Below are 13,088 nucleotides of genomic sequence, written 5' to 3' on the forward strand. Positions count from 1 at the left end.
CAGATTTCAGTGGAAGCCAGAGTGGAGGAGAGCAGTAACTACGAAAGTGTAATCTTGGGGAGATCCTTGGATTTGCCACAGGATATGGGATGGGGAAGGCTGGAACAAGTACTTTTTAAATTAAAGGAGTGAAAAAGAATAGATACATGTACATGTATAACTGAATCACTTTTCTGTACACCTGAAACTATCACAACATTGTTAATCAACTACACTCCAATATAAAATAAAAAGTTAAATACATAAATTAATTAATTAAAGGAATGAATACCCCCAAAACGGATGTGGGTCACCTAGGAAACAGTTACACTACTGAGTGTCATCGGGCCCTTTCCTTCCAGGACACGAAGTGCAAGAGGGTGAGAGAGGTTAGGTTGAGCTGAGGTCAGGAAAAGCCACTGCTACCTGCCTGCATCGAGCCCTGAGGACCCCCTTCGTCACTCCCCAAAATCCAGCTTCTGCCCCTGTCTGTCAGGCATGTGTGTGTCTGAACCCTAAGTCTGGATAAAGTTCAAATTCCCTTTCATGGGACTCCAGGGCCCGCAAATTGCCAGTGATATTGAACAATCCCTGACCCCTAAGAAGGCTTGGAGCACACAGGGAGGATCCTCACGGGGGGCCACCACACCCTGACGCCTGCAGAGAGCTGAGTCTCAGCTGAGCTGCAGCTGAGAGACACGGGCACAAGAGAACTTGGCGTCACTTAGCTGCCCCCGTGCAAGCAGGAAGAGATCCTGGCCTTTCCTGCTTTTAGAAGTTCTCCTTTCTCCCCATCCCCAGCCCACTGCCAGCCAGCACACACAGATGTTTCAAGGGAATGACTGCGCCTACCTTGGCGAAGAATGTTGACAGGTGCAAACATGGGCAGCGGGCACACCATGCCCAGCTTCCTCGGCCCAGGCTTACCGCACTCATCCTTTACCCGCAAGGCCCCAAATCTGTCACCATACCACTCTTGGTCTGCAGGCTCTTCCCTAGTCTCCAAGAGTCCTCAGCTTTTGGAGGGTATAAGAATTACCTGGGGCAATGGTCAAGGATGCAGATTCCGGGCCCTGGGCACGGCTAGGATTTTGAGGCTGTGGACACCCTGGGAGAAGCCCAGCTCCAGTGCTTGGTCTTGGTTATCCAGTGCGCTAACTCCAAGCTCCCCGCCCTCCAGGGTCTTCTGGAGCCATTCATTTTTCCGTCTACATGGCCTTTGGATCCTTAAATTCCCTTCAGCTTCATCCTTTCTACTTCTGGTATATTATTGTTTTAACAGTCACCTACTTCATCAATTTAGCCAAGGGCCCTCTTTTTTAGTTTCCCTGATCCCTTCATTTTTCTTTTCTAAAACCCTCTTCTAGTTCCTCATAATTCTGCCCTTCCTCCTGCTTTCTCACTCCACTTAACCTTCTAGAAAAAAAATCACCTTTGTAATAGTCCCTTTAATATAGACCAAAAAGACCAAAATAAAACACAATTACATTTTAAGGGAAACTTCTCTTTATTATCATTAGAATGTTTAAAATACCAAAGACCTCACATTTATATAGTTAACCAGAGACCTATAGGCCAGAAAGGAGCAGTGACAAACAATCTACTTCAAAATTCTTGCTGTGGCCAAATCATGTTCTGTGTCAATGAGCGCCACTCTCAATTTGTTGCTGCGTGCAAGTTTCCTCTAGTTGTGGCGAGCGGGGGTTACTCTTCATTGCAGTGCGCGGGCTTCTCATTGCGGTGGCCTCTCTTTGTTGCAGAGCATGGACTCCAGGCGCGCGGGCTTCAGTAGTTGTGGCATGTGGGCTCAGTAGTTGTGGCTCGCCGGCTCTAGGACGCAGGTTCAGTAGTTGTGGCACATGGGCTTTAGTTGCTCCGCGGCATGTGGGATCTTCCCGGACCAGGGCTCGAACCTGTGTCCCCTGCATTGGCAGGCGTATTCGTAACCACTGGGCCACTAGGGAAGTCCCTGAAATGAAACTTCATTCAGTGAAAGGATTCTGCTCTAGCCGTTTAATAGTTAACAGTTAATAATAAAAGACTTCTACTTTAGCAGTTTGATAGTCACCCACATGCTTTATTTTACATGAAAAATTAGATGCTTTGAAGATTTATATTTACTAACTGGGGGGGGGAAGTAAGTACTTAAAATATATTGTAATTGCAGGAACAAAAATCATTTCTAGGTATACAATTGAAGTTTTAGGTTCAAATCTCTTTTTACTCATTCAAATCCTTTTGGTAAGGGTCGGAAAGCTTTAAAGGCAAGGAGGGCAGAATAATGAACGGAACCATTTAAAGCCCGATGAGAGAGGTAATGAATGTTACTTGAATCATTTAATGGTTTGGTTTTTAGTATATCTTCTACAAATGAGGTGTTGGGTAGTAGTGCTTAAATTCGGCTTCTTTAATAAAGAGCTATGCATGCTTTTATAGATAAGAGGAAAAAGCAATGGATCTAATCTCCACTCTGGATAAAGCAGCCGCCGCAGAACCCCCTAACCGGTGCGGTATGACTGCCACCTAGTGGCGGCATATCCTCACCACAGGAGTCCTGCCCAGTGGAGGTGAAGGAGAGGGGGAGCCCGAAAGCTCCCGGATGGCAGGGCTGATCTGCAAGTTAAAGCACCCGGTAACTAGAATAAAGTTATATTTTTCTATCATGTCAACTCTTACAGCTTCTATCTTAAGGTCTATTTTAAGAAATATACTTTTATTGATTCAGTTTCAAAAAGAGTTATATAAGGACATGAAACCTTGGTTTTCACTTGAGAGTTTATCTTTATTCCATGCAGGCTCCAAATGGACAAATAATATATATCATATGTGTGTGTGTGTGTGTGTGTGTGTGTTTGCGTATCATATATAAAATATAAATTTGCATGAATTTAATTCTAGCCCAGAAAGCATTTTGTGACTTAAAAACCCTGAAGTTTGCTGGCTTTGGAATCAGTAAGGAAAGAACCGTGAGCTAAGTCAGATTCACTCAGCTCCACCACTGACCAGCTGCCGGACCTCAGACAAGTACTTTATTATGTTCCAACCCATTTGCCCAACGTGTTAAACAGGGGAGTTGAAATAGATTCTCTCTAAGATGCTCTCCATGAAAAGTTCTAAGACCTCTCCTGTTGATTAATTTCCACCCTAAGGGTGACCAAACATTTTGAAATTATAGCTGAGCTACTCCATTCCCTCTGCACTCCCCATTGCCACTCCCACAGCATTATGGGTGATTTCAAGGCTGACCCATTTTCATAACCTGGTTCTGCCCTGGAGCCTCCAGAGAAGCTAGAATATCTCAGAAATATCTCAGCTGGCCAGCTGGTCAAATAATTTTTGCTCTTTGCTATTTGCCCCTATTAGTTAGTACAGCAATCTTTTCAAATGAACTCAGATCAAGACAAAAAGTATTAAAATAAGGCCCACAAGATCTAAAGGTGTGTAACCTGACATAGTTTCACTTTGTTGAGGTAGCAGCTAATTTTTGCAAGCTGGAAAACAAAAGCTGGTGTGTTTGAGGTTTCACTTCAGTCCGTGCTTTCACTATTCAGCAATCAGTGCAAAGACAGTTAAGCATGACCTTTCCATACAGACGGTGCCACCCTTCACCAGCTCAAAGAGCACCTGTCCCGTTAACCCTTGAAGGCAGATGTTTGCTTATTTTTGAGACCTAGTTTGTTAAAATGGCAGAGAGCGCTGAAGTAAGGACTTTGCGGAAGGGAACATAATATCACTTAATCTGCTTGCACTACTTGAGAACAAAGTCATACTGCCGTTCTAGGAAATTAGTCGGAGACACATAAAACAAAGCACTCTTCTTAAACCACATGTACACGTGCTTTCTTAAAATTATTACAAACACCGCTCTATTTGAAGGCATATTGATCACAGCGATAAGAGGTGTTCTGTTGAATGCAATGGTCCCCAGCTTCAACACAGAGCATAATGCGTACTGCTTGTGGGCAGGAGAGCTTCAGCAACCCTGCAGGATTGTTCCAGAAAGTCCGAATATCTCAAAGTTTAAAGGAATCTTAAAAGCGATTTCCTCCAAATACAAGAATCCTTGTATCAGTAGCTACAAAGGCAGGGTAAATGAGGGGGTGAGAGCAATCCAACCCCAAGATAGCCAGTAAGGAATGAGAAACAATGATAAACCCCATGAGAAGTCAGTCTGCTTTTGTTATCACCAGCCACCAGCAATTCTGAACGACCTCAGTGATAAGATGCTCCTCTTGGCAGGGGTAGGCCATCCCCACTCCCCAGACCCACCCTACCCCATCCCCTGCTTTCTACCCTATCTGGCCTCTGATTTAATGTTAGGTGACTAAGAGCACGCTCCTTTCTAATTTTTTAAAAAGAGGTTTTCTACTTCATATCTCCTAATTATCGAAGTGATATTTTATATCTTAGAAGATACACAAACAATATTAAGAAGCATTTAAGAAATTGTCGGGCTTCCCTGGTGACGCAGTGGTTGGGAGTCCGCCTGCCGATGCAGGGGACGCGGGTTCGTGTCCCGGTCCGGGAAGATCCCACATGCCACGGAGCGGCTGGGCCCGTGAGCCATGGCCGCTGAGCCTGCGCGTCCGGAGCCTGTGTGCCGCAACGGGAGAGGCCACAGCAGTGAGAGGCCCCAGTACCAGAAAAAAAAAAAAAAAAAAAAGTCATGCAGTGTCACCTCTACCCCAGGCCTAGCTGACACCACCACTTGGCTGCTTTGTATTTCTCAATGACTAAAATTTACCTTTATGAACTATTTCCTGAGCGTCTGAGAGCCTACACCTTGGGTCTGCTGATGCTATATTTTCAGAACTTTAAATCACCGAGGAAACCATATTTTCTGTAGGAATGCTTAGGAAAGTAAAATCCAATGTGTTTATATCCTTCCTTTCCCCTTCAGAGAAAATCCTTTCATTTGTTTCTGGTTTTCTGCTCTCCTGAGAGAGGAAGGGATCAGAGTGAAGTTTATACCTGGAAGTTGGCGAGTTATAGCCGCATACAGACAGCTTTATCCAATAAAGAAGCTAGGACTGGTTATCTAGACGAGAGAAGAAAACGAAATAGGGTCCCAGTTAATTCAAGACAACCAATTGCCTTGGCCTTTGATACTGTAGTAAGTGATCACATAATTGTGGCAGAGAACACAGAAGTGGCAGCTTGAAATAAAACTCCAGCTGACATACTTTTAAAAGCAATATGGCAGCTGTGAGCTGGCCACAGAATTAGGAGGAGAGCTGGAAGACTTCCCTTTGGAAAGCCGGCCTGCAGCTGAAAAACAATGGTTAGTTCTTTCTTCCTCTGCTGTTCCTCTGTTCCAATTTAATATGAAATGATAATTTCTTCTTTTTCATGGGTGGGGAGAACAGCCAGTGGGAAACAGAGTAAGGGTCCCTCAACCCCAAGCTGTGGTAACCTCAGTCCGTGGTAATCCCAAGTCATGGTTTCCCTTTACAGAATGTATCCTTTCTTTCCCACCAGCATCAGTGATGGAGAAGAGATCATGCTTATGTAACAGTTAACAGTTAACCAACCAAAGGAGCTAAAGGACCATTCCCTCTGTGCTGTGAAGAGCATGAGTAGAGCTGCCCTTGCCAGGTAAGCAGGTGTGAAGCAACGCTGTGATATGTGAGCTTTCTGTAGAGACGAATAAATTAGGAAAAGATTTAAAAGGGTCTTCAACCCGGAGGAATGGATAAGGAAGATGAGGTACGTATATACAATGGAGTATTAGCCATAAAAAAGAACAAAATAATGCCATTTGCAGTGACATAGGTGGACCTAGAGTTTGTCATACTGAGTAAAGTAAGTCAGACAGAGAAAGACAAATATCATGTAATATCGCTTATATGTAGCATCTAAAAAAAGGGTACAAATGAACCTATTTACAAAACAGAAATAGAGTCACAGATGTAGAAAACAAACTTATGGTTACCAAGGGGGAAAGAAGGGAAGGGATAAACTGGGAGATTGGGATTGACATATATACATTACTATACATAAAATAGATAACTAATAAGGACCTACTGTAGAGCACAGGGAACTCTACTCAATACTCTGTAATGGCCTATATGGGAAAAGAATCTTAAAAAGAGTGGATATATGTATATATATAACTGATTCACTTTGCTGTACACCTGAAACTAGCACAACATTGTAAATCAACTATACTCCAATAAAAATTAATTTAAAAAAATTTTAAAAAGAAAAAGTTTCTTGAACAATTATAAGAAAAAAAACCACATGGAACTATTTCTTTTGAAAAAGTTCTTCTTAGAGTAGTCCCAAATGTTAGAAATTCAAATCTGGGGAATTCCCTGGCAGTCCAGTGGTTAGGACTTGGTGCTTTCACTGCTGGGGCCCAGGTTCAATCCCTGGTCAGGGAACTAAGATCCTGAAAGCTGCGTGGTATGGCCAAAAAAGAAAAAAGAAAAAGAAAAGAAAATTCAAATCTGGACAGAATAGCTCTCCCTGAAGCCTCTTTATGAGAAAATTGATGATTTGAGTGTGATAGTCATCCCGACGATGACTATCTTGATAATATTTATAACATTTCTTGAAAAAAAAATATTTTTCCAACAAAAAATAAGATGTTCCAAAATTGTTAAAACGCTTGATTGTTTGTGCCCATTTCTATGTGCAATACAGTGTGGAAAGAATTCAGTTCCATGAACAAGCATCATTGAAAATAGAATAATGAAATAAATAAGAAGTGAACTATGTGCTTTTAAAAAATATTCTTTGTGCTTGTTTGCAAAGTGTTTGAAAGCAAAAGTAGCAGTTTCTTTAATTAAAAGAAATAATGTAGCATGTGACCAATCTAATATAAAAAATATTACCAATAGTTTATGACTGTCCAGCATTTTACTGAAACCATCTAGTAATTCTGTGGCAACTGGATCCCCTATGACGCTGAAAGCATGCGGACTTAGTGGAGCAGAGGGGTGGGAGGGGTCCTGGGGAACACGGAATAAGTGACAAAAAGAAAGAATGACAGCAAAGGAAAGGACAACAGATGGGATAGCAAAATGAGAAAGGGAGGGGACAGGAAGATTGAAAAGGGGATGAGGGTCATACAGAGTGAAGTAAGTCAGAAAGAGAAAAACAAATACCGTATGCTAACACATATATATGGAATCTAAAAAAAAAAAAAAAGGTTCTGAAGAACCTAGGGGCAGGACAGGAATAAAGATGCAGATGTAGAGAATGGACTTGAGGACACGGGGAGGGGAAGGGTAAGCTGGAACGAAGTGAGAGAGTGGCATGGACATATATACACTACCAAATGTAAAATAGATAGCTAGTGGGAAGCAGCCACATAGCACAGGGATATCAGCTCAGTGCTCTGTGTCCACCTAGAGGGGTGGGATGGGGAGGGTGGGAGGGACACACAAGAGGGAGGAGATATGGGGATATATGTATGCATATGGCTGATTCACTTTGTTAAAACAGCAGGAACTAACAAAACATTGTAAAGCAGTTATAAAGATGTTTTAAAAAGTAAAAAATAAAAATATGTTTTTTAAAAAAAGAAAAGGGGATGAGGGTTGTCTTAGTAAATTCTGCTACTTTCCTAAAAAAAAAGTTAAGCAAAAGAACAACCAGAATTTGCTTAAACAGGAACGGAATGGATACTAAAACCCTGAACAAAGAGTTGTAGAAAGGAAACAAGAACTCTGCCCGGCTCTCCCCCTATCTCTGCTGTGTTCACATTCAGCACCTCCCTGGCCAGGACTGGCCTCTGCTGCAAGTGGACCCTGTGCTTCTCTCCAAACAAACTGTAGCCAAGAGAATTTTAAATGTTGATGTACCATAATCAGAGCTCAGTCTCCACTCAGGAATCTCTCCCTGGCAGTCAGAGTAAGCCAAGGTCTCACACATCACTGACAAACGGATCATAGGGAAGGACTGTAAGAAAAGCTGGAATAATGCCAGGTGCCGACCAGCCCCTCCTCTTGGAACAGCTCTGCTATCTTGGTTTCCTATAAAGCGGTCTCCTCAAACTTTAACTCGCACAGGGGTCAACTTGGGGATCTTGTTTAAATGCAAATACTGGTTCAGAGGCGCTGGGATGAACCCAAATTCTGCATTCTAACAAGCTCCTGGGGACCCTGCTGGTCCTCAAGACGCACTGGGAGAAGTGAGTTATAGAGCACCCAGGTGAACCTTGAGTGAGTCAGGTGTGACAAGAGGGAGAGACAGAGAGAGAACAGGCGAGAGAGAGAAGCATACTCTCTCCTGCAGGTTACATACACAGAACACAGGAAGCAACATATGTTCTTTGTTCATTCATTACGGTACTTTGTCCAATTCCCCAGCATTCAGAGTGATGACAGTTTCCCTTCTGGACTTTTCGGCAGCTGGCATTCTCTACACATGAGTCTGGACCCAGAGCAATACCAGCTGTGAATAAGCCCAGGGAAGGAAGTGGAACTCGAAGACTCTAGGAGTTCTAACCTGCCCTGTTAGCTGGGCACCCGGCTGGCCCCCCTGCAGCTTTTCCTACCTTCTTCTCACCCAATCCTTCTTCCACGGAGGAACGATAATTGTCTCTGAATCGTGCTCAACCTGAACGTCAAGGGTATGCTGGAAAGCTTAGGTGATTGAAGCAGAACTATTGAGAAAGTGCTAAAAACCAGACTTGAGTCTGATTTCTTTACCCCTTTGAAAGATGTTCCAGATCCAGAAGCTTCCTCGACGTTCCTTCTGTTTGTGTGTGAGACGGAAGGTATAGGTGATGGAGTGCATCCTGGACAAACCGGAGGCAAATAGCACTAAGGAAAAACTATGCTTTGGCCTCATGAAGAGAGTTGGAATTAGGAGTCACTCTCAGTTGGAGCAGTTTGATCTTTATTTCCTTTGCCAGAAGCTGCGAGCGGCACGATGCCGTGTGGGTGTCCTCAGAGGTGCTACCTAGCTTTGCATGTTTCCTGACGGAGGCAGCACTCCTGCCAGCACCTAAGTGGGGAGTGTCGGTGGGAGGAGTAAGCAGGTTTCACTTCCTTGCTGGTTGGAGACTCAGCTACAGCTGGCTTCTCTCTCAGCGGGGAGAGGAGGGCGTGAGGGGCAGCAGAACGTGTCTCTCTCTGCCTCTCACCCAGAGCACCTCGCAGGGGCTTAGCGGACGCGAGGGGTGCGAATGGGCAGAGCAGAATCTCCAGAAGGGAAAATGAGCATCCAGGATCCTTCAGATCTGTGGAGCAGGTCGGACGGAGAAGCTGAGCTGCTCCAGGACTTGGGGTAAGTGGGCAGGTCCCCTTTTCCAGGCGTTTATTGGGTGAACCTTAACTCCTCACCCCTACGCAAATGCTCATCTTGATGAACGATTCTCTTTAGCACTCCTTCTCTCTGACACCCCAATCTTCTATCCTTTCCACTTTACTCATCTGTGTCTGTGGGGGCCCAATTCCATTGTGAAAGTATGGATTACCTTTCCACATGTGAAAACAAGTAGGTGGAGAAAATGGGACAAAAAAATCAAATGCTGGACGTTCTTTGAGATTTTAGGGACAGAACTGGGCTGTAGTCGCGGTTGTTGCTGGGTTTCCTTGTTATTGATCTGGTCTATGAATAAATGTGCAATAAAAAGTGCTGAGCTCCAAGCTACTGACAGTAAGAGGGCTGCGCTGCTGGTGGGATAAACAGAAAGCCTAGACCCTACAGTAAGGGAGAGGGACTTTTTCAAAAGAGAACGAACGAGGAAGTGTCTACAGCAGTGTCCCATGTGTGTTTCTTTCTCCTGACACTGCATTTGTGAGCTCTTGTATGCATGTATGTCTTTTAGGGCAACTTTGAGCCTTTTAAGTACTAACAAGTCAGGAAGAGGATAAACACTCTGCCCCAGACAGGTTACACATTTAGGTAGGAAGAGGCACTGTGGTCCTGTCTTTAAGAAGGGACCAGATGTGACAACTCATCAGGATACTTAATAAAAGAAGCAAATGTTACACAAGAGAGGCGTAGGGGATTTCCTACAGAAACTGCTCCTTTCCCCTGAAGCACCGGGAATAGCCTGGTGAGGCTGATTTTGACACCTGTGATTCCTAAGAGGCGAGACCTGCACCTGCTGTCTCACTAAATAGCTCTAATCTTCACAAACACTCAAGAGCTGTGATCATCTCCATCTCACAAAGGAAGAAAACAAGCACCAAAGGGATTGAATAACTTGCCTGCGGTCACACATCAGTTACCAATCAGGATTCCAATCTGCCAAGTCCACGTCCTTATCCAGAGAAAAACTAAAATAGGGATGAAATCTCTCTGCGTCAAGACTGCAGAGATTGTATTTTGGGGTGTTGTAAGCGTTCTCAATAAGTCCTGTCTTTAGATTTTAAACTTGAGGTCTCAGAATTGAACTTTACCTTCATAAGGTAAATCAAACGTAACAGCTAGACTTTTCAGTAAAGTAAACTCCCCTTATGGGGAGTCAGAGCTCCAGGACACCTCTAGCCTTCTAGACCAAATCCCCAAACTGCAGAGGTAAAATGTTCCCTGAGCATCCAAAGCGGTGTCACAGAGTCCAGGCACTAGAGCTGGACCCTGGGCTCTCACTTAGATCTGTATGAAATTATTAAACTATCATTCTTTATGTGTTTGGTTATGTGGATTCCCAGCCCACGATCGGTAGGAAACCACAGAGGAGAAGAGAGACAAAGGAAATATTCAGCTCTGGTCCTTTAATTCAACAATCTTTGAGCCTAGGCTCTGTGCTTGAGTACCCTTGGCACTCACTTGGATGACAAAGATGAGCTAAACACTGTCTCTTCTCCCCACCTTAGTGCCCGTAGCAGGAAGCAACCTTAGGTAAAACCCACTAGGAAACAGAACTGTGTCTTCCCTCCATGTGCAGAGATGGACATTCAATTCAACCCAGAAACACCCCAAAAAGGTGCTTTTATGTCCATACTTCACTATTTCATAAAGTCTGGAAATGTCTTAAACATTGGAAGATGGTTTCTGTAACAGGCAAGTTACAGTGGTCTAGGGAAATTGCTCTACGGTTGTGGTTCTTAACCTTGGCTGTGCACTAGAATTACCCAAGGAGTTTTTTAAAATTCCTGCCCAGGCCACACACCAGACAAATGACATCAGTATCTTGGGGCTGAGCGTTTTCTTTTTTAAACTTTCCAAATGATTTCAGAGCAAGACCAAGGTTGAGAATCACTGCATAGAATAGAAATCCAACAGAAGCACTGAGTAAATGTGCCCTTATTTGTTGGATACGTACCTGAATCTTAAAGCCATTAATAAACGCTGACATTTCGTCTGTGGGTTTGGGAGCATTTTGTTTAACAATTTTATTGAGGTATATTTTATAGATCATAGAGCTCACTCATTTCCAGTGTACAATTCAGTAACCTGTAGTGCCTTTAAAGAGTAGTACAGCCATCACCATAAATCAATTTTAGAACATTTTCATCCCCCCAGTAGGAAACCTCAGAAGCATTTTTTAAAATATACTCAGTGGTGTGTTAGTTAAACCACCTGGGTGAGGGATAGCCCTGATTCAAGAGTCTGCCTGTTTCCCTGGTATAAATACTCCAATCACAGGCATTTTCAAGCTGCCAAGGGTTTAACTACAAAATTCCTGAGAATTTAATAATGGACTTGAGTTAGTACCTGTGCCTCTGGGACAGTCCTGATATACCTCTCATAGGTCATAAGATCTGAGCAAACTTGAAAATGACCTGTTGCCTCTGGCAGAATTCTGAATAAAATGAAACTTCTTCTTTGAACCTCTAGGCTACTGGTTAGGTATAATCTACCCCCAAACTTCTAATTAATTCCGTTTTTAAAACGCTCCCTAAAAACAAAATGATTTAAAGCAGTTGATAGATAAAAAGTGGCTGGTTTTAATGCCTTCATTTTGAAATCGTTTTTAATAGGTTATCTGAGTAGTTAGATAGGTTCTTACCTTTGTATTTTTGATAGATACAGACAGACAAGGCGGTGGTTAAATTAAAGAGATGGGATCTTTGTTCTTTGGTCCCATTTTTCTTCAGGTTCTGGCATCTGTAAGCTCTGCAGATTAAACCCTGCATTGCAGCAAATCCATCCCCTGCCTTTCTAGGACACACACGACTTGCTCAGAAGACATTCTTTCTAAAGTACCTAAATCAAGCAACTCAGATGCATTTCTGTGTCTCACATGCAGAGTATCAGTTTAAAGACACTTAGTTTCCTTCATCCTAAACATATTAATGCTTCCAGAAGCAAAGGGGAAATAACACAATTTGCAATGGTTGCTCAGCTTCACGTACACGTTGGCCGAATGGGATGGGGGAGGGAGGGGCAAAGGCTGTGGAGAACGGTCGGTGAGAAGCAGGAGGTGTACTGGGAACAGAAGGCAGGCTGTGTGTGGCTTCCAAAATGAAGCGACGGGGCTGTGAAACAAATAGTGAATATTTGAGGCACCCCCTAAGGAACAAACTAGGATAGAATTGCTAATCAGTTAATAATTGATGATTCCAGCAATTCTTTGATTCTAACAAAGGTTCCTACAAAACCATGTAGTTTTGTATGTAACTACAAACTACATAACTACAGACACAAAAGGGATACTGTGGAATAAAAATATTTTAGCATATATTTAGATATTCAAATTATCTACTCAGACATATTCCTTCAAGCAAGAAATATAATAAATGTTCCCTTTTTTATATATTTTCCCGTCTCAAATTTTATAAGGAAGTGTCTGTGTTTGGCTGTGCTGTCAGAGTCAAGAAAGTAGACTCGAAGCTCTGGCAATTTAAGTAAATTAATTAAAAACTAATTTCTCTACTGCTTCCCATATAAGAGAAGGTTGGAGCAGATCAGGGATCAGCAAACTTTTTTTGTCAGAAGCCAGGTAATAAGTATTTTAGGCTTCGCAGGCTGTATGATTTCTGCTTCAGCTACTCACATCTGTCATTGTCATGCAAAAACAGCCGTAGATAACACAGAAACAGATGACCGTGACGGTGTTCAAACAAAATATTATTTAAGGACGTTGAAATTTGAATTTCATACAATTGTCACGAGTCATAAAATATTCTTCTTTTTTTCCCCTAACCACTTAAAAACGTAAAACCATGCTCGGCTCACAGTCTACACCAAAACGTGTACCCTGGTAG

The 13,088-nt window shown here is 43.0% G+C and overlaps 2 protein-coding genes across 3 annotated transcripts in view; one reads left to right on the plus strand and one right to left on the minus strand.

Annotated features, from left to right (window-relative positions):
• Positions 1–13,088, minus strand: part of LAMTOR3 (late endosomal/lysosomal adaptor, MAPK and MTOR activator 3) — a 136,240-nt gene that overhangs the window by 52,719 nt on the left and 70,433 nt on the right. Inside the window, exon 8 of one of the 2 annotated variants that reach the window (XM_060012028.1) lies at positions 1,481–1,948. The exons of the other annotated variant lie outside the window; for it this stretch is intronic. Coding sequence (XP_059868011.1) covers positions 1,620–1,948 — 329 coding nt within the window. The 3' untranslated portion in view covers positions 1,481–1,619. Of the gene's footprint in view, positions 1–1,480; positions 1,949–13,088 lie in introns of those variants that run through there. 2 annotated transcript variants of the gene reach the window in all.
• DAPP1 (dual adaptor of phosphotyrosine and 3-phosphoinositides 1) overlaps positions 9,031–13,088 on the plus strand; it is a 57,307-nt gene continuing 53,249 nt past the window's right edge. Inside the window, exon 1 of the mRNA XM_060012027.1 lies at positions 9,031–9,216. Coding sequence (XP_059868010.1) covers positions 9,116–9,216 — 101 coding nt within the window. The 5' untranslated portion in view covers positions 9,031–9,115. The remainder of the gene's footprint in view (positions 9,217–13,088) is intronic.

The sequence above is a fragment of the Delphinus delphis genome, chromosome 5, assembly GCF_949987515.2.
Source record: "Delphinus delphis chromosome 5, mDelDel1.2, whole genome shotgun sequence".
Taxonomy (NCBI): Eukaryota; Metazoa; Chordata; class Mammalia; order Artiodactyla; family Delphinidae; genus Delphinus; species Delphinus delphis.